This window comes from Typha latifolia, chromosome 9 (genome assembly GCF_019914945.1).
Source record: "Typha latifolia isolate L0001 chromosome 9, TyphaL0001v2, whole genome shotgun sequence".
In the NCBI taxonomy this organism is placed as follows: Eukaryota; Viridiplantae; Streptophyta; class Magnoliopsida; order Poales; family Typhaceae; genus Typha; species Typha latifolia.
Window position 1 is genome coordinate 2,287,390 of NC_133094.1, and position 18,812 is coordinate 2,306,201.

Consider the following 18,812-nt stretch of genomic DNA (forward strand, 5'->3'; position numbering starts at 1 on the left):
TAGTTATTTATAGATAGTATTATACTTTTTTATTTTAATCTATGATGTAGGGAGAGATTTTTTCATATATATTTATATATATTTGGTTGCAATACTAGAATAGAAGGTTTTCTCTTACTCCAACTTTTAATTATAATAAGAAAATAAATATAAAAGATCCGGCATATATGATATTAGTAATACCGTAAGAAATATATACTATAATATTGGTTATACTTAATATGATAATGTGTGGTAATAAACCAGAGATCCTTAATTTATAGATAAAAGTGCCTAAATCTAAATGACAATGAAAAATAGTTAACCCCTCTAAATTTAGAGTCAACTAATTTTGCAATAGATAATTGGGATCCTGAACCAAATTTGAGCTGTATATATCTAATCTAAACATAGATTGCACAAAGGAGTCAACCTACAGTCGGGCACCATAGATACTTGGCACACCCACCGAACTTTTGTATGGCAAATTGTAGTAGCAAGCAGCCGTTCTTTAGAGTGTATCTAGGTCCTCAGATGAATGCTTTGGCACCTTGCCACACTAGTCAAATACTGCAGGGCAAAACAAAACAATTAGGCCTACAGCAGTCCAGATCCATTTATCAGCATACCTGTGCTTGCCACAGAATAGTTTCCAGTTCTACCCTCAGAAACATCAAGACTCAGTCTCTAACTCATTCATCCTTCCCTTCAATTCGGAAGTCTGGAAATGTCCAACTATGCAGCATTACATTGTCTATCTGATCCAGAAGAATTCAATATGTCGAATGACTATAGAAAAAAAAAATCTATTTATAAACCATGGCCAAGACATTGCGCACCCCATAGATCAACCAGAGATTTATACAGATGGATCAGCATAAACAAGCATGAAGAAAAGATTCTGTGAAAATGCTACACTACATCAATGATCTACTGACTACCAGTAAATAATCAATACAATTACATGGATGAACTGTACATAGGGTGAAAAATGCTGATCTGACATTAAAAACTGAAAATCCCACGATTGACAGGGGACAATGTGTGGAGGACAAAGAATTAGGTCAATGATCAACCAAGCTTACGTTACCCATCCCACGAACCTTGGAATACATTCGGCCTGCTCTTGAGCCAATGCATCATTTCCTTGTCCAAGGGGCGCTTATTCAACACGGCGTCCAGCATCGGACTCCCAAAAAATTTTGGGCTGCTCTTGAAGGCCCATATCCGATCCTCTGGCCATGGCCTCTGTGGTTGTTTCTCCTGTCACAGCCGTCAAGCAATTTCATTAGAAAGACAAATAAGCTGCAGAAAGGCCTTCTCCCAACCATTGGTGTTAAAATCATAAGTATAGCAGAATAAGTTACTAACATATGCTGAGTACTTTCAAAATAGTAGAAAACAAGATAAAGAACTGATGGCCATCAGTATGGCTAAATGATCTCATAGGCTGCATTAGCAGACTAATGTAAATAACAGCCAACTTCGATGATGAAGTAACAACTAGCTCTTAACCTGAGTTGAATCCACCCAGTTATTATAGCATTCCTAGTTACTTGATCAGGGGGAATCAAACATTAAACCTAAGAGAAATTGACAAGTAAACACAGACATCTATAGGTGAGGTATTCAAGTACATATGTTAAGCAGCAAAATACTTGCTAGCAATAAAACATAACATCTATGAAGCGTATGATTGAAATTCCACTTACCATGCGTAATAACATGAATCTCATCGTTCTTGAGCCATAGATGTTTTCACGTAATGGTTTCTGAGACTTTGCATAGAAGGAGGAAACAGTGGGCAATGACAAACAACCCTTTCTAGCTCTCGCCAATCTACTGTCAGGTTCCGCATTCGTCTGGCTATACCAGTAGATCAGCTGGCCTAAACAATAATTCTCACCATATGTCTTACAGTACTCCTGCAAGCCTGATCCCATCTTATCAGCATATTTGGGACCCAAGTCAAGAGGGCTAATGTAAACAGGGGAAGATTTTACTGTATTATACTCCTGCAAGCGTGATGTAATTAGTCAATGTGGCCAAATGGAAAAACACTTCCTTCAGCATAAAAAGTTGGGACACAATGAAAGTTCCAACTTACTTGGATCTTGAAAAAATATTTCGTGTAAGCGTACATGTGAATCAAGTCAGCAGCACCATCATGACGACACTTGCAAGTACAGGGAAGACTTCTTAACTCATCCCTTAACCTGCAATACAAAAAGATAAGTTAGAAATTTCAAGATATAAGAAGTTTAGGGAAACATGTTTCAGCATTATGCCTTACCATAACAAAGACTTCCGAAGTTCCCTCTCGAGATTCTCAGAACCTGATGGATCATGGACATGAATCTTGGACTTGAGGTCCTTAAGTAGATCTGCCTCCACATGGGGTGCCATGGAATGAAGAAGCTCCTCAACTAGTGAGCCCTCCCCCTTCCAAAGGACTGAAATTATGCCTTCAGCACTAAGTTTCTCTAAGGGAGGTGGTGCTTTCTTAGGGTCCCCAAAGACGCATCTCATAACGTATCTCACCTAAAGAATTGAATTCCAGTTAGACCAAAAATCATGACTCAGTTGTATACTATAGTGAATGAATAGGTTTCTCTTTTCATAGTCTTTGCAATAGATATGCCCAAGTTGCAGATGGAGACTGAGAAACCACATGTAATAACTCAAAGAGGTAATACTTCTTAGGTCTTGCAATAACAAAAGAATTGAGGGCCGTGAAAGAAATGGTCAAATGGAACATAAACACTTAAATATTCTCATCACATCAAAGAATGATTCTGGAAGCAGCATGTCAACCAATGTAAGCACACTAAAATATATTCCAACCACTTTTGAATTGATCCTTCTAACAAATGCTGTCTACAATAAAATTGCTGGTAAAGAAATAATAAGAACAAGCACCTTGTCAAGAGTAAGCGCCACATTTTGAAGCCTTGCATTAGAAACACCCTCAGCCTGACTCATTACCAAGAAAATTTTGCCAAATTGAGCAAGATAATAAAAAAATGTGTAAAGGAGAACATGAAAGAGATTGGCCTCAGCATATACCTGAATCTCAGCATCTTTTTTCTCAATGTCAATATCTATATCTGAAAAAAACTTCCTTTTCTCTTCCAAATTGTGCTTTAGAATCTCATCAGGAAGCTTTTTTCTCTCGAAGTCTATATACCTCACCTTTATTTAACATAAATTCATCAGGTTTCAAATAACAGACTATAACAATCCAAATTAACAAGTAAAATAGGAAAATTGCAGCAAAAGTAACTACCAAATGAGCCGAGTAAGCAATAAGCCAATCAGGCAATCCAGCAAGCAAACAAGTACCCAGGCCGGCTTTTCCCAAGTCAATGTAGTCTTGTTGTGAAACAGTATCCACTTCACAAGCCTCGAGCATTAGCTTATGACGATCTAGCAATCCATGGCACTCCTTCATTACCTGATGCATTCACACATGTAGATCTAAAAAATCATGTGCAAGTTCAACCAAACAGAAGTTATCAAATATCAAAAACTCTTCTTGACTATCCAAATCAAAATGAAGGAAATAAAACATAAATTTTTCAAGGTCCACAAATTTAATTCTTACTAATCAAATTATCCTTGTCAATAAGAATTATTTTCTTTAGTGCAGTTTCAAATCACTAGTATAAGAATTGTTTCAACAATTTTACCTTCTGATAAGCCTCTTCACCACTCAAATTCAGATAGCTACCCCGGCATATTTGAGTACCACACAAACAAACTGATGCTTCATACTCTTCCTTACTCTGCAGTAAAAATAATCCAAAATTATACTATATCATTTTCAGTAAATTAGAAGATTCTCAAACAGTGTGCTTACCTCTGTCACAGAGTTATAATCGAAAGTGATTTCTTCACCATAAGCAATTGGTCGTACAGTATAAATTCCTATCTGGTATTGACCGTCCACAGCTGTAACTCTGTTATAAACAAATTAGAAGGTATGTAAAAAATTAAGAGGGGTTATCATTCTCTACTAAGCAACAAATAAGTAACAGAAGAGAATAAATTTGTCATCATTTTGAAATGCTTAGTACATGGAATATATTTGAAAACCTGATATTTCCTGCAAAAAGAGGTTGGAATTAAACTACATACGCATCTTTATCTCATCAGGATAGAAGAAAGAGATGCCATGTAATAGATGTGTCTCTAAATCTATGAAACACTAGAATTTATTGAGAGCCAGAACTATATGGAATACAACTAGTCATAGTTACTCCCAAATGACTAGATGTGTGTCTTGTGACTACACCTTTGGGCAAGATATAGACCAACTTGAAGCAAGAGTATAGTTGTAAAAAGAAAATACCACCCAAAAGAGTAACAAGAATAGATATACCTGATGGATATATCAAGAATAAGGAAGAAAGGTTAAAACTTTTGCATGAAGTTGAGACAGAATGTTGATCCAGATATAAAAGTTAGGTTCAACAATAAGACCTAACAAGCAAGAATCAGAAGTTATTGCAGAAATAACAAAGAAAAAGTACCGTAGAGGGCCAATCACAAAAAATGGCCAAATAAAAAGAAAAGAAAGTTCATAAGGATCCACCAAGTAGAAGCCAAGTAACTAAAGGGAATTGCACAAATCATAACAAACTAGACAACAACAATATAGATAGAGCCAGAGGAAATATCAAAAGGTAAGCATACAAAAAGGAGAAAAGAAGTGGATGTTTGAAGCTCCAAATTGTGCTAATCTGTATGTCACTTGTCAAGTACTACTATCACACTAGTAAACAACCAAATATAAGTATGCTCAAACGTGATAGAGCTTACTTTGCTTCACAATTAGGCCTACAAGAGTGACAAATTCTACTTGCATAGTTTGCCTTGTGCATGGCATCAACAACAACCAAGTCATATCCATCTTGATCACCCTGCCAATTTTGAGATCAAATATCAGCAAAACTGCAACAGAAACTGGGGTTAATACCACCTTAAGCTGGTAATCCTTTTCTGATTCAAGGTAAAGCACCTTTGGCCTTTCTAGATAAATATTGTAAAATTCAGGTGCCGGATCTTGACTATTCTTTTGCAAAGACCTAATTCCATCTTGCTTCTCAAACCATTTCCAAGCAGGATATACCTGCAAATAATACAAAGCAATATTCAATTAGTACTACTTGGAAAACTAAGATTCAAAGTTATAGAGACAACCAATGACAGCTAAGTACAAAGTTGGTGCAAAAAGCTAAAAATAGAGCTTAATGAGAATTGAATTGTGAATGATCACATATAAAAGTGCAGAAAGGGATCATTTATTAAATACTAACCAAGTATGCATTTCAAATTCTCAATTGCAGAAAGGAATCACTTATTAACCAATTATAGCAGACTAAAGAAAATCTAAACAGGACCATGGACATGTATCATGCTGCAAAAGTGCAAAGTACACAGCTGCAATGCCATAATAATAAATGTTAACCAAGCTCTCTATCTAATATACAATCTTCCAAACAGAAAGGAAGAAGGGCAGACCTATGAATGAATTAAGGATTTGATCCTAGTAAGTCTAAGCTTGTAGCCCCTAATACAGAACTCTGTTAACCTAGTCAAGTTAATTGGATAAACCAAGATCTCAATTCATCAACAGTGGACTGAGTTTATGCCATCCTGACTGAATATCATTAAATATAATCTACAAGGTATCCAAAGGCCCACATACGCGATTTACTTCCACTAAAAAAACTTACCAACTTTACACTGAAAACATTTGAAATACTTCAATGCACAAAGCCTCCCCAGTGCAGGTTGTGATGAAGGCAAACCGAATTCCCACTACTGGAGAATGCTGTTTCTTGACTCAAATCCATGCAACATGGCAAATATTTACCAGTTTCCAGTTTCAAGGATAGACTGTTAGAAAAAATTCACTTTAACATCTAATCTCCTGCCTTAGAATATAACTAGGCTCCGCTTGTCCTATCTATATAACAACCTTAGCATATTGAATCATATGTTACTCTGTAGGTTGACTTTGAAATTCAAAATTATTATACATGCTGATGAATCTGTGGATTCTACTAGCTTACTACAGTTCTTAACAAGAATACACTATTATATTGATTACATTGTATGTATTAATTTTAACTTCTTCTCTAACTAATAGTTGTTTTATTTATTTATATTTTTACCGTCTTGAATTTTGAGCGCCTGCCTAGTGCCTAACGATCCCTTGTCCATCCATCAACCGTCTAGTCTTTCATAACCTTGAAAGGATAACAGAAAATCTAGACCCTTTCCTTTAATAAAGTCAATCAAAGCAAAATCAAAAGAAAAAAAAGTCAAATTTTCACGGATTGTTGCTCTAAAGAATTACTATGCCATCCCATCCTATTAAGATCATATACTTCTTAAGGATGCAACAGCAAACAGTGATCTTATAATCCTTGTGTGTCAAATTATGAACCTATGGATATAAGTTTCCAGCAAACAGAAGATTAACATAACTTTTCTTGCGTTATAGTGTAAAATATGCAACAAGAATCACAACAATGAGCAGTGAAAATATGCCCACCTCTCCCAAGAACTCTACAACAAAATCGTCTAGACCAAACCCTTCCTCTTTATTGCAAACAACTCCAAGACCCTGGCAGTATGTGGAAGATGAGAAGTCAATACAAGTTGATACACTTGAGGTTGAACAAGAGCAGCATCAAACAGAACTTTTTTATGTAGAGCTTACCTTTCTGTAAGCAACATAATTATCATCTGAACGATTTCTCATAGCCTTCAGGATTGCCTGGCACATCTTCACAATGCGCGAGTCACTTATCTCCTCTGCGGCCTTTTGGGTTTCTTCAATAACAGGTTGTAAAGGATAAACCATTGGGGTATTTCCAGTACCAGTAAAATGCCTGACTTGCTTATTCAAGGTGCTCAGAAGAAACTGTCAGCAAAAACATCAACTAAGTCTCCGATGCAGCAGTCAAACACATAACTTACAAAAGAAAAGAAAACAATTTTGTCAGCATACCTCTTCAATAAAATTTTGTTTATCTTCAATAGTCCAATCAGGATCCTCAGGCATAGAGTCAAGTATAAGGTTATGCGTATAAGGATCTATGCCATAAACTTCTTGCTCCAGGACTTCAGCGCCAAGCATTTTTCTAGGTTTGTACTCCTTAACCTCAGGGATGTCCATATCCTCCGTACCACTTTTCTGGGCAAGCATTTTTTCAGAGTAATCATCAGGTAAAGCAACCCGCATCTTCCGCTGAACTTCCTCCTTATCTGCTATAATAAGGTATTCGTCAATTACTTCATATTTTCTAGTAATTGGAGGAACAAGACTTGCTTTTGTCATGCGAGCACCCCATTCACGGTCATCACTCATAGAATCTATAGAGTCATCTATCTTCATAGCACAAACTCCTTTTATGTCCCATAAACTGGAATTTACATCCAAGTCACTCTCAGTGTCTGATTCAGTACTCTCACCCTCACCTCTATCATCTTCAGAGAACCCATCAGAAGTTTCACTTTCTGAATCAATATTCCTTTTCTTCAATTTAGAGAGACTTCTCTTAATTTCTTTGTCAAATGCATGTGATTTATAATCTGCCTCACCATTGGCAAAGTTTGTAATGCTATTCCTATTCATTCCCTTCTTTTCGCCCATGGCTTTGGTTTGCTTTTTTTTGTATTTGGAGTCTGAAAAATATTGACCCATATAAGGGCCGTCTTTGGATGACTTAGAATATTCATCTCGCCCATTAATGAACCTTGGGTTCTCCAATCTCTTCGCCAGTTGGATGAATGACATGATAATTTGCTTCATATCTCCAGTTTCACCCTGATTCTTGGCTCTGCAATAATATTCACACATTAGGAACAGACAATAAAAAAATCCTTTAGCATCAAAAAAGTCAACCAATAGGTCTTACTTTAGTGCATCCCGGCACATACGACTAATGTCATCCTTTATTGAACTCAACCCACGATGTACGTAATAACCACTTCTAATCCTATCTTCAATTTTTGCAACCTGTAAAAGAAAATAGAAATAAATAGAGGCAGACTGGAAAGCCATGCATTAGTAGAAACATGATACTTTCTACAACAAAAGGAAATGGCTAAGAAAGTACTTTGGGTATGAAAAAGTCAAATCTGTTCCCCTTCATAATGTCCTTCAAACTACTAGCAACAAAGTCTTCAATCTTTCTGTATCCATTCTCAGACTTCCTTTGCAACCACCGCCTCATTTGTGCATCCCTTGACAGAACACCCGAGGACTTTCTAGCATCAAGCAACTTTGATCGTTTGTAGAAGCCCTGTCGGAATGGTAGGCTTGACGAATCCTTTCTATCAAGAAAACCAGGCTCATAATCAAAATCTCCCATCTCATCAGAATCATCTAGCTGATAGCCCAAGCCCTTAGATTTTTTGGACGTAGAGTAGCCCTTCTCAGTTATCTGCTTAAGGCTCCTTATTTTTGAATAGGATTCCTCATATCGTTTCACACTGCTTGACCCAAAGTTCTTAACCCATTTCACATGCTGAAATTTGTCTTTTAAATCCACAAACTGACTGCAATTTCTAATGTCTATATAAGAAATACATGGAAATATCTGGAGAATCTCTTCAAGAGTGCTAGCACTAACATTACAGCAACCTGTTAAGACAAGAGAAGTTATCTTCTTCTTGTCATAACCATCCTGCAAAACCAATTGACAAAAGCTACATAAGTCAACAGATAATTGAAAGCAACACTTAGACGCAGGAGAGAAAATAGCATACCATAACACTCTGAAAAATTTTATCAGTACATTTAGGACCAGCAGAAGACAAATCAACAAGATGGGATACACTTTTGTAAAACTTGGCTGCTGTATTCCAACGTTTGCAAGTAGCAGCAGAGGAAAGAAGTGATTTCACATCAGTCCTCAGAAAATGGAATACCCTTGCTAATATATGACCATTAAGCAGACCCCACCCCTCATTCTCGTTTTCACAGCTTGTATGACTATCTTCAGAAAAGATAACCTCACCACATATATCTTCAAAAGAACAATTGTTCTTCTGAATATTAAGTAAATCCTCCTCCATTTCAGAGTCTCCATCACTTTCATCAGCCAACAAACGTGCTCTTTTTGCAGAACGAGGTACACCATCTTCTGCATAAAGATAAATAAATAAATATAGGAGAAGCAAGTGAAGAAAAGAAGAATATATGGGCACAGTACACCAATCACTCATAAGAAGCATCTAAATAACAACTCATCAAGAGAAATGGTTCATATATGACCAAGGTCCACCTAGGACCAAAACAGAGAAGTGGTTCGATATGAATGCAACAGGTACAATCAAGACATACGCACTCTTTCCAATATGCACCACATTTAGGCATAGCAAAAATTAAAACCTAAAGAACTATTGAATAGAGGTCTGTTCTCCAGACAAATGCCATTACGGTTCTAAAAGCCAGAAGCAGAAACATGTCCTGACTCCTCATTCATGGCTGGCTAATAGCAAAACAGAGTGAAAGAGAAGAAAGAAATGGAAAGAGCATTCCAAGACTAGAGGAAGAAGATAACACACCTGATCTCCAAAAATTATTCCCTGACAAATCATGAGATAGAACAACAGAACTCTTTGTGATAGATGAATTAAATGGGAAGTGTGTTTCCATTTCCTTCTTTGGCTGCTTCTCCGTAATCCATGGATCTAAGACTTCATTTATAGCTGCAGCAAATTCCCTGTTCTTGTATGACTTCATGACAAGTTCATGCAGCTTACCACGTGCATAACCAATAAATTGAGGGTGCAAGCTGTGAAACGAATTAGAAGCACAGCTGTTATCCTTGCACGATGCATGTGACTGTATTAGAGAAGAATTGGAAGTTGGCACTCTATTTTCACCCTTCGTCTGAATAACTTCAGAAGACTTTATATCACTGGCAACTGGAAGCCATGTATTATCAACCTTCCGGAAAACACTGCTTTGCTCCAGGATAATACCTTTGGCGGCCAGTTCCTGTAACTCCGAATACGATGATGGACCATGTTCATAACCAGCACCATCCAGGTAGTACCAATCACCTAGATTTACAGACAACTCATCAACAGTACAAACACGATCACTGGGGACATTTAGCACATTTCTTAACTTTTGTAGTTCATCTTCATGTTGCTTCCCAGAGCGATACGAACCTTCATAAATAGAACTTCTATCACTGCTCATTGAGTGCGACCTCGAGGATCTCGAAGGGTGTCGGTCGCTGCTTCTGACTTTCGCACGAGGCTCAGAAGATGTATGGTCCTTGACTACACACGCGTTTATCCTAATGACAGGAAGTATTGTTCCCTTTACTCCCCTAGGAGCCAACTGCTTGATCTGGCCTGATCTATCAGAAACCACAGCTTTGCTCAGGTCACTACTGCTCTCATTATTTTCTTCTAAAGATGAGAAAGCCCACAGTGGCAGATCAAGCTTCTTAATGCGTGAAGGATAGTATAGATCATCCTTTCTGTGCCAACGGGGATCCTCATGGCTACCTGTGGGCATCTGACAAAGAGGGAAGCCTTCATTAAGGACAAGCTTTCTTCTGTAAGATCTATCTTGACTAACTTCATCATTTCTCTTCCAGTCACCACCTCTGCAAGACCATCTGCCAGAAAACCAATCACTAGAACCACCACAGGGAATGACTTCACCATTTTCTCTTAACAAGCATTCAGAACCTCTAGGCATTCCTTCATCCCTCGAATGCCGTGTGAACTCATGATGGCGCTCTTGGAATCTTGTGAAACCTGTCAATCAGGCACAACAAAATCTCAGGACACTAATAAGTAATAACAAACAATCACATGTCGTCGGAAAAGGAATGGAGAAGAGAAGAAATTATAAGAAGAATGAAGTTTCTCTTTCGGTCGTGATGATAGTAGTCATGATGTCGTGTATTATCTGTCTATGTAGTAAAGCTAGCATTTCCTACAAATTTCAGATCTTTTCTTATCATAAATTTACTTGCTGTCACTTTCATTTTTCAAGTCAATTATTGACAATATAAGAGAACACAACGTCATCTACTGTGAATTTTCTTCTTTCAACCAAGAAAAAAGAAGCATATTTATTTGTGGAAAAATATTATTATTTTTTTTGGACCACCAAAGAAACTGGCAAGTACTGCCACTACTACAGACTAAAATTACATGAAAACCCAAATATCTAGATAAAACATAATTAATCTCGATGACAGAGTCAAAAACATAAGTGAATTCAACACAATAGTCAGGATAAAGGTGTATGCAGCTCATAAGCAAAGAGGCAATAAAAAGATTTTGGAAATAAAAAGAAGAGAACAAAAATCACTTAGCAGCATACCTTCATATCGATTCCAATTCTCCCAATCTGCAGGCTCAAATGTCGTATTCAATGCTTCTGCGATTCCAGAAATTGCCAAAACAAAAGGAAAGAACACAGTCAGGACAAAATAGATTAAAACCAAAGCCAAAAATAGGTGAGTGAGCCTGTCTGTTAATGGGCCTTAATTGGGCTTTGACTGGCTTGGCCTGGGAACTAACTGGGCCTTCACGACTTTATGGAGAAAAAAGCCCAAACCCAGTAAATCAACAGAGCTACTACGTGCAGGTAAATAAGGTCTTAAAGATATAAGAAGTTTAGTAGATTAGTTTGCAAAGAAAGAAAAAGAGAAAACAGCCCCAGAAGACAAGGACCAAGGTGGGGTCTTCATTCAGGACCCATACAAATACTGGAAACAAAAAGTTCAAACCCGACCCATTAAGATCACCCCTAAATCAATGTGACATTTGCATTAGAAGAAGAAAAGTAATGATTACCTCCAATAGTCTCAAGCTCCTTTCCACTTACAATAGTATAACCATCCATTAGAGCATCAACCCTCTTGTCAATATGAAAATCTGCGATGGTATCTGGTGTAACTGAAGCATCTTCCATTTGCGACTCCTGCAGATCAAATGTCGAAGTAGATACTTCCTTGAAAGGATCTCCTGGTTCAACTAACAAATTCCCTGGTGCTTCTGGCGGACTTACCATTTGAGTCACCACATCTGAGACAACAGAGAGCATGTTTGAGTGCACTAAGGGAGATGCTGCCTTTTCAACAGTTACCCAGCGGTCACTCTCGGCATGCTTTATCAGATGATCAGTTTGAAGCAGACCTTCATCCATGAGCCTTCTGAGGTCAACTAATCTGGAAGGTCCCTGCTCTACACCAAAATGATCAAGGTAAGACCATTTCCCAGCATTGGATTCAGATGCCACACCAGCATGGGGTGGAGTATCACAAATATCCATATCTTCTTCCATTGACGGTTGCTCATCAGCAGCGGTGCTTTGAGTCAGCAGTGGAGGAGGGGGAGGAGGCAGGACAGGAGGGGGAGGTGGTAGTGGTGGTGGAGGGGAGGGGAAGGTTCATTTAACTGACTGTTCATGTTCTGCAACATCTTCTCCTTATTACTTCTATCATCACTAGTTCTGCTGCTACTGCTCTTAATTGATTGCTTGAGAGAGCTGTCCTTCAGGGAATCTTTATCACTATAGTCCCTGCGCCCTGCTCTCTCCTCATACCTATTGATTTGCTGCTTCTCGCCTTCTTTACTCTTCCTACTTGATTCTCGGTTGTCAGTGGTATGTCCACGTTCATGCGGAGATCGATCATGATGTCCTGAAGTCCTGTCTCTGTCGTCGTGATGCCGAGATCGCTGGCATGGGGACCTGCCAGAGTGATTTGGAGTACGATCCCTATGATTTGAATGATGAGTCCTGTCTCTAGGAGACCGTTCCACGTAGCATGGGCTCCGATCCCTGTGATCATGGTGGTGAGAACGCTCACGCTCATGCGGGGATCGTTCAGTATGTCCTCGCCTTCGGCCTTGCCTATCAGAGGCTCGGGATGGCAAGGATGACTCCTGATACCTAGAAGAGCTATTCCTGCCAGCAGTCGAAGCCCTTGTTGATGAAGAGGATGTGTTTTTATAGGACCTTTCTGGATACGTGGAACGATTACTCTCTTCTGACTTCCTGTGGCTCTTCGATCCCAACTGATCACCAGACTCCGCATGGTGCTTGTGATTGCTGTTTTTGGATTCCGCAGAAGGCCATTTTGACCAACCTCCACCATTATGCTCCCTGTCGCCACTCTTTCCATTGCTGCTTTCATGCTTAATCTCAGCCAGCCCTTCTTCAGGAATCTGCAAGCATTTCTTCATCTCCTTCTCGCGGGCAGTATGATCCCAGTTCAACGAGGAAGAAGACCTCTTCCTGTAATCATTGTCATTGCAACCTCCATCTTTTCTCTGATGATTAACGTCTGGAGAATGCTCCCGCTCTCGTTCTTTCTCTTCCTTCCCCAATTCCACATTCCGCCTTCTGCTCAACCCAAATTCAGACTTTGCTGAATCCCCCTTCTCGACGTCGTCTTTTCTCCATCTCCTCGGAATGAATTCTCCTGCCTCCACTTCACTCTTCCTCCATTTCTTCTGGACCAGTTCCCCCTTCTCCAACTCCCCATTCCGCTCATGCACTTCTCCATCCTCCAACTTACCCCGGCGGTGCCTCTCAGGCACGAACTCGCCTATCTCCAACTCCGTCCGCCGCACCTGAACACCGTCCAATTTCCTATCTTTCTCGGACTCCCTCCGTCGATCGGCGTCCTCGCCCTTCCTCATCTGCTTAAAGGGCTTCAAAGCCGACTCCGGAATCGGCAAGGGGGCGCACGCGACTCCTCCATCTCCCATGGAACTCCACCGGAAACCCTAGGAGATGAATTGGGCCCCAAGACCCAGCACCGGCGAACCCAAAAACCCTAGCTTTCCGTTACACCGGGGCTCTCCACGCTCATCCTAACCTCAGCTCCAAGAACATCAAGCCCTAATTATTCACACAGTCAAGGCAAAGACGGGGTTTTTATCAGCACCCAAATCAAATCAGAATCCGGAATCACACACAATGCGAGGAATCCAACCAAGAAGCAGCAAAAACTCAAGAAAACCGATTAAAACCAAGAATTCTAATCGGAAGCGAAGGAGGGGTAACGACAGCAAGTTTTGGTGAGGGCTCACCGGGCCGGAGATCGAGGAATTGGATGCGTCGATCACGAGATCTACGGTGGAAGGAGCCCGACGGCTGGGATAAGAGCTCTATTCGCGCCTCTATCCTATTCCCCGGCCTCTACTCACGAGCTATCCTCGTCGTTATCTTGTTCGCCTCTTCGCGCTCTTCTCTTTCTTGCTCGCTTTGGGGAGAAGACGGGGGGTGGGGGGTGGGGGGTGGGGGGAGGCTAATGAAACCTTAATAAAATGTTTCGTTTTTTTTCTTTTTCTTTTTTCCTATTTGGAGCTCTCCCGAGTTACCGTCGAGGGAGATATGAGGCGGTAACTGTACCATATGCGGTACTACGACTACATCATAGACCACAGCTCTCACGAGTCAGGTCTTCCTTACGGGTTATTGGGCCTTATGGGCTTCGGCCCATTGTTGCATCCCAGATATAAATAAAAATAGACCAAATATATCCCTATCCGAATTCATATCTTTATCCACGTATTTATATCCGTATAGTATAGTAATAAAAATTATTATATTTGTATCTATATTTTTTCTTTGATTTGAATCCGAATGTAAAATAATATATCGGATGTTGAATATATATGTATCCATTTTCTAAATGTATAAACACTGTAATTACTAAATTTTATAGATAATTAGTAAATATATGTGAGAAGTAGAATAAGAGTATAAAAATATACTTTCTAGATATGGATACAAATTTAGATAAAACTTGGATCCGGAACTGAATTAACTCAGATTTTACTCCTAATCCAAAACTCAAGTTTTACTTAGAATAGTTACACTGGACCTTGGACCCTGAACTATTTCATATTTTAATAAAAACTATCTAAATATCTATATCTCTCCCCTTATGAGAGGTAGACAAAAATATTAAATGACAAATTTATACTCTACTTCCCTTAGAAGTTGGATGATGGGAGTATATGAAAACAGTTAATAGTTCAAAATCATTGTGTTATTATCCCTTTTATGATCCAATTTTACATTAAAACTCAAAATGATTTGCCAGATGATTCCATTTTATAGTCAAATTAGCAAAATATGAACCAGAATACATGTACTTTACAAACTAGGCCTAATTTTCTTTTAGGGAATACATTTTATGTATAATTTTTAAAATTTCTTTTTGTTGAGAAAAAGCATAATTTGTAAATCTTGCTAAGCAATGTATACATTTATCTTATTGTGCATAATGAGTTTATTTTTGAAAACAAAATCACAATAATCGTGAGTTTAACTCTGCAGAAAAGTGTAGTATGATAGATGAATAGAGTACAAAAGTATAGCCTAATCATGAATTAAAAAGGTTTCGAGTTTAATTAATGTTCAATCTTTTCTTATCTTAGTATGCTCTTCTTTTCTTCAAATATAATGGACAGTGATTCAATGATTTATATGGCTCACTTGTAGGGATGTTACAATAATCAAGCCACTTGAGTCTAGTCAATATTAGCCTTAATCAAACATTGGAACAAATTTAAATAAAATCACATCGAATTTAAATAAGCTGACCTTAGGTCAAATCTTCTTAGACTCAATCAAGTTTCAAACAAATGTCAATTAGCAAGAACCATACCATGGCATTGGATCACAGGCACCAAGCTGCAACATTATTCAAAGGTTCTATTTCACAGAGGAGCATCTCTGAGATTAAAAGATAACAACCATATGATCCAGACACTGAAATGTCCATATTATGCTTTAAATAGTTCATATTTAGATGACATGTTCTTATAAATGAAACATTTGTCAGTCCATAGAGTCACAGACAGATTATAATCATCCTGAGAAGAATATAAGTGGCGCACACAGCTAAAGCAATTAGTGAACAGCAGGTGAACAACAAAAGAGTTGTTTCCAAATTTAATCTGTAACACCGATGAAAAATTGTGAATCTGAAGGGCATTTTGATTTCTACTGAGACCAAGACCGTGATTCCCATGACTGCGGCGCCGCCGGTGAAGGTGTCTCTTGCTGGGGTGGTGGTCTGGGCCTAGCGTACTCAGCGAAGATAACCCACCCATCAAGAAACTGCATGCAGAGCAGCGAGATATTAGATGAAAAATGGAGGAAAAAAATCCTCACAGGACGGCAAATCGAACATTTGCTACATGTCCAGTTCCCTGGAATGGCAGGCCACTTATTGTGATGCATATGGAAAAATATACATTTTCTTCCAGGTCAGAAAATTTTAAATGAAACTAATCACTTAAGCATCATTGTAGACAACCAAGCATTCCCTGGAACAAAAACTTTCAATATGCATATTGATTTGCCACTATAAACAGTAACAAAGGCTGAAATGTCAACCAGCAGTTTGGCCAATTGAATAATGTTCTGAGAACTCAAAACAAACATAGGTTAACCTTTTTCACCCAAGTACTTAATAATGAGTGTAAAGGATTATAACCACAACTGTAGCAATTGGATCTTCTAAATTAATTTGAGGTTCAGAATGCCAGACTAATATTGCTATCAAAATCCTATACCCTGATAAGTTATTTTCTAACACCATCATCAAATATTCAATCATCATACCAGCAACCCACAATAATTTTTTGCAGCCTTATCATAGTCAAATACAGAAGCTTTCATACATTATAATGCAGATTGTGTTTTGTTTGGACCATATCTCATGCTCTGAAAGGCATATATCAAACCACTGATGTTTAATGAAGCAAATCTTCCACCCTAAAAGCTCTGAAATTATAGTTGAATCAAGGAAAAGGAAAATAACTAACCTTGCCATCCATGCCTTCTATGCCTTTTGCTGCTTCTTCCACTGTAGCATACCTCACGAAACCAAAACCCTTGGAATAACCGGAAACACGATCCGTCACCACTCTAGCTGTATCATGGAGATCAACTGAATTATCATCTTGCAAATGTTATAGTCAAGGAAACTTTTAGAGCTGAACATACCATGCATAACTTGCCCAAACTGTTCAAAAGCTTTTCTAAGTCCCTCCGTCGTAGTGCGCTTGCTCAACCCTGCAAACAATTCTTATATTAGTATACAATCAAATAATGCAGAGTAGGTGGTCATTAATAACTTACTACCATGGCATACAACAAACACCAAGAAAACTAAAAGGAAATGTAAATCCCCACAGTTACTGGCATTCAAGGCTTTGTTTGGTGGCAGCTCAATCCGTCTTATCTCAGTAACATGCCAATACAACCATCAATCAAATACTAAGCCACTTTAAGCTCAATCTGTCATATTAAGTTCAACCCATTATATGTGGTTGTTAATCGTGATGCAATCATCACTTTGGAGCAGATCCTACATAAAAAAATACGAACATAGTATTTGAAAGCACCATCATCAGCTTTGACCCAGGTGGATCTACCCAAGAAGAAACTAATTTCTGTCTCTATCTAATAAACACATGTATATAATATATGTACACAGCTACGTATAAATGTTTTAAAAGACTGTAAGCACTAGATGAACGGACAAGAGGTAACTCCTAGGTCTAGGTGCGTGCCTAGGCACGTCCAGGGATCCAAAAATAAACGTCTAAAAGAATAATTGTCAAAAGAAAAAAGTTAAATACATTATTATATAGTCAATAAAATAGCCACAGTAAGCATTAGGATTCACAAATATTTAAGGAAAAAAAATCTACAATGATCTTGACTATAAGGTCAACCGATAAAAGATACTAAGATGTATAAGCACAGACGCACAGTCCATCTAAGGCAGTTGCTTAGGAGTTATAAACATTGCCACGCATATGCATATGTATACACATTTACGACGGAATAATCTCCATCAAATTAATAAGAACATTTATCATGATCTCATATGGATACTTATGCAAAACTGTATCGATTATTGATTCCATATGGATACCACCAGTTTAAGAGCACCTTCATGGGTGGTCTACTTCCAGATTAAAATCTAAATGAAAATATAAAAAAGGTAACTGTTTCAGAAACCAAGAGAACTTTCAATCCTAAATGCTATAACTAACAAAAACTCACAACACGGAAGCTTTTTCCTCACATAATTAAACATGGGCAAGTAGGGAAATGTTTACATCAATCAGCAACAACATCCGCACTCCAAATCACTACAAAACTCGATTTTTTATCCACACTAAGGAAAGGCCGTCCTCAAAGATGCAAACTTTAAGGTTAAATATCAGACTATGAGTTCAAATAAGAAGAACCCATGTCACAGAAACCCAAAAATATGACAAAATAAATTCCAACAAAGGAGAAGTCTCGCCTGAGACGAAGAGGTTTGGTGATGGGTCCGCCTTGGGAGCGGCGGCGGCGACCGGGGGAGGAGTGAAGGCAGAGATGGAGAACAGTCGCCGGAATCCTGACCTCACCGCCGCCATATCGATCTCGCCCTTCTCCTTTCTATTTTCTTCTCTCGCGCTCAAGTGTAAGGAGACGGGAATACTCTCGAAGACTTCTGCTTGTTTCTTTATACTACGGCTTGGAGGCGATTGGATTTTTACTTCGCATGGGTGAATTACTATAATGCCCCCCATGTAAGCTCTTCGCTAGTAGGGTTTAACGGCTAAATGACGAAACTACCCCAGTATCCTGCAAAAAGAATGCCCTTAGCGGGTCGGATGCAACTGGATACAGTCGAATCCGAATACAAAGCAAGAGCCTGAGAGAGAAATAATTACGAGAAGAACTAGGTTATATCGAGTTTCGGGTTTCGGGTTATATTTAAATAAAATTGCTTGCCTGCTTAAATAGTAAAAGA

At 38.6% G+C, this 18,812-nt stretch overlaps 2 protein-coding genes across 2 annotated transcripts; both read right to left on the bottom strand.

Annotated features, from left to right (window-relative positions):
- Positions 1 to 822: 822 nt before the first annotated feature.
- On the bottom strand, positions 823 to 14,384 carry LOC140794875 (histone-lysine N-methyltransferase ATXR3). The gene is given in 22 exon segments (XM_073147142.1): positions 823 to 1,242; positions 1,692 to 1,994; positions 2,087 to 2,195; positions 2,273 to 2,520; positions 2,899 to 2,952; positions 3,046 to 3,171; positions 3,266 to 3,433; positions 3,669 to 3,764; positions 3,839 to 3,938; positions 4,801 to 4,901; positions 5,000 to 5,110; positions 6,542 to 6,613; positions 6,710 to 6,913; positions 7,001 to 7,832; positions 7,911 to 8,011; positions 8,112 to 8,681; positions 8,764 to 9,140; positions 9,565 to 10,776; positions 11,351 to 11,407; positions 11,827 to 12,411; positions 12,414 to 13,879; positions 14,071 to 14,384. Coding segments are annotated over 21 exon segments (6,936 nt in total). The 5' UTR covers positions 13,747 to 13,879; positions 14,071 to 14,384; the 3' UTR covers positions 823 to 1,065.
- A 1,365-nt stretch (positions 14,385 to 15,749) lies between these two features.
- LOC140795710 (organelle RRM domain-containing protein 2, mitochondrial-like) lies at positions 15,750 to 18,499 on the bottom strand. The gene is made up of 4 exons (XM_073148436.1): positions 18,318 to 18,499; positions 17,003 to 17,071; positions 16,822 to 16,928; positions 15,750 to 16,111 (listed from the first exon to the last, which is right to left on the bottom strand). Exons 1-4 carry the CDS (start codon positions 18,430 to 18,432, stop codon positions 15,995 to 15,997), a joined length of 408 nt encoding a protein of 135 aa, XP_073004537.1. The 5' UTR covers positions 18,433 to 18,499; the 3' UTR covers positions 15,750 to 15,994.
- Between the last annotated feature and the right edge of the window lie 313 nt (positions 18,500 to 18,812).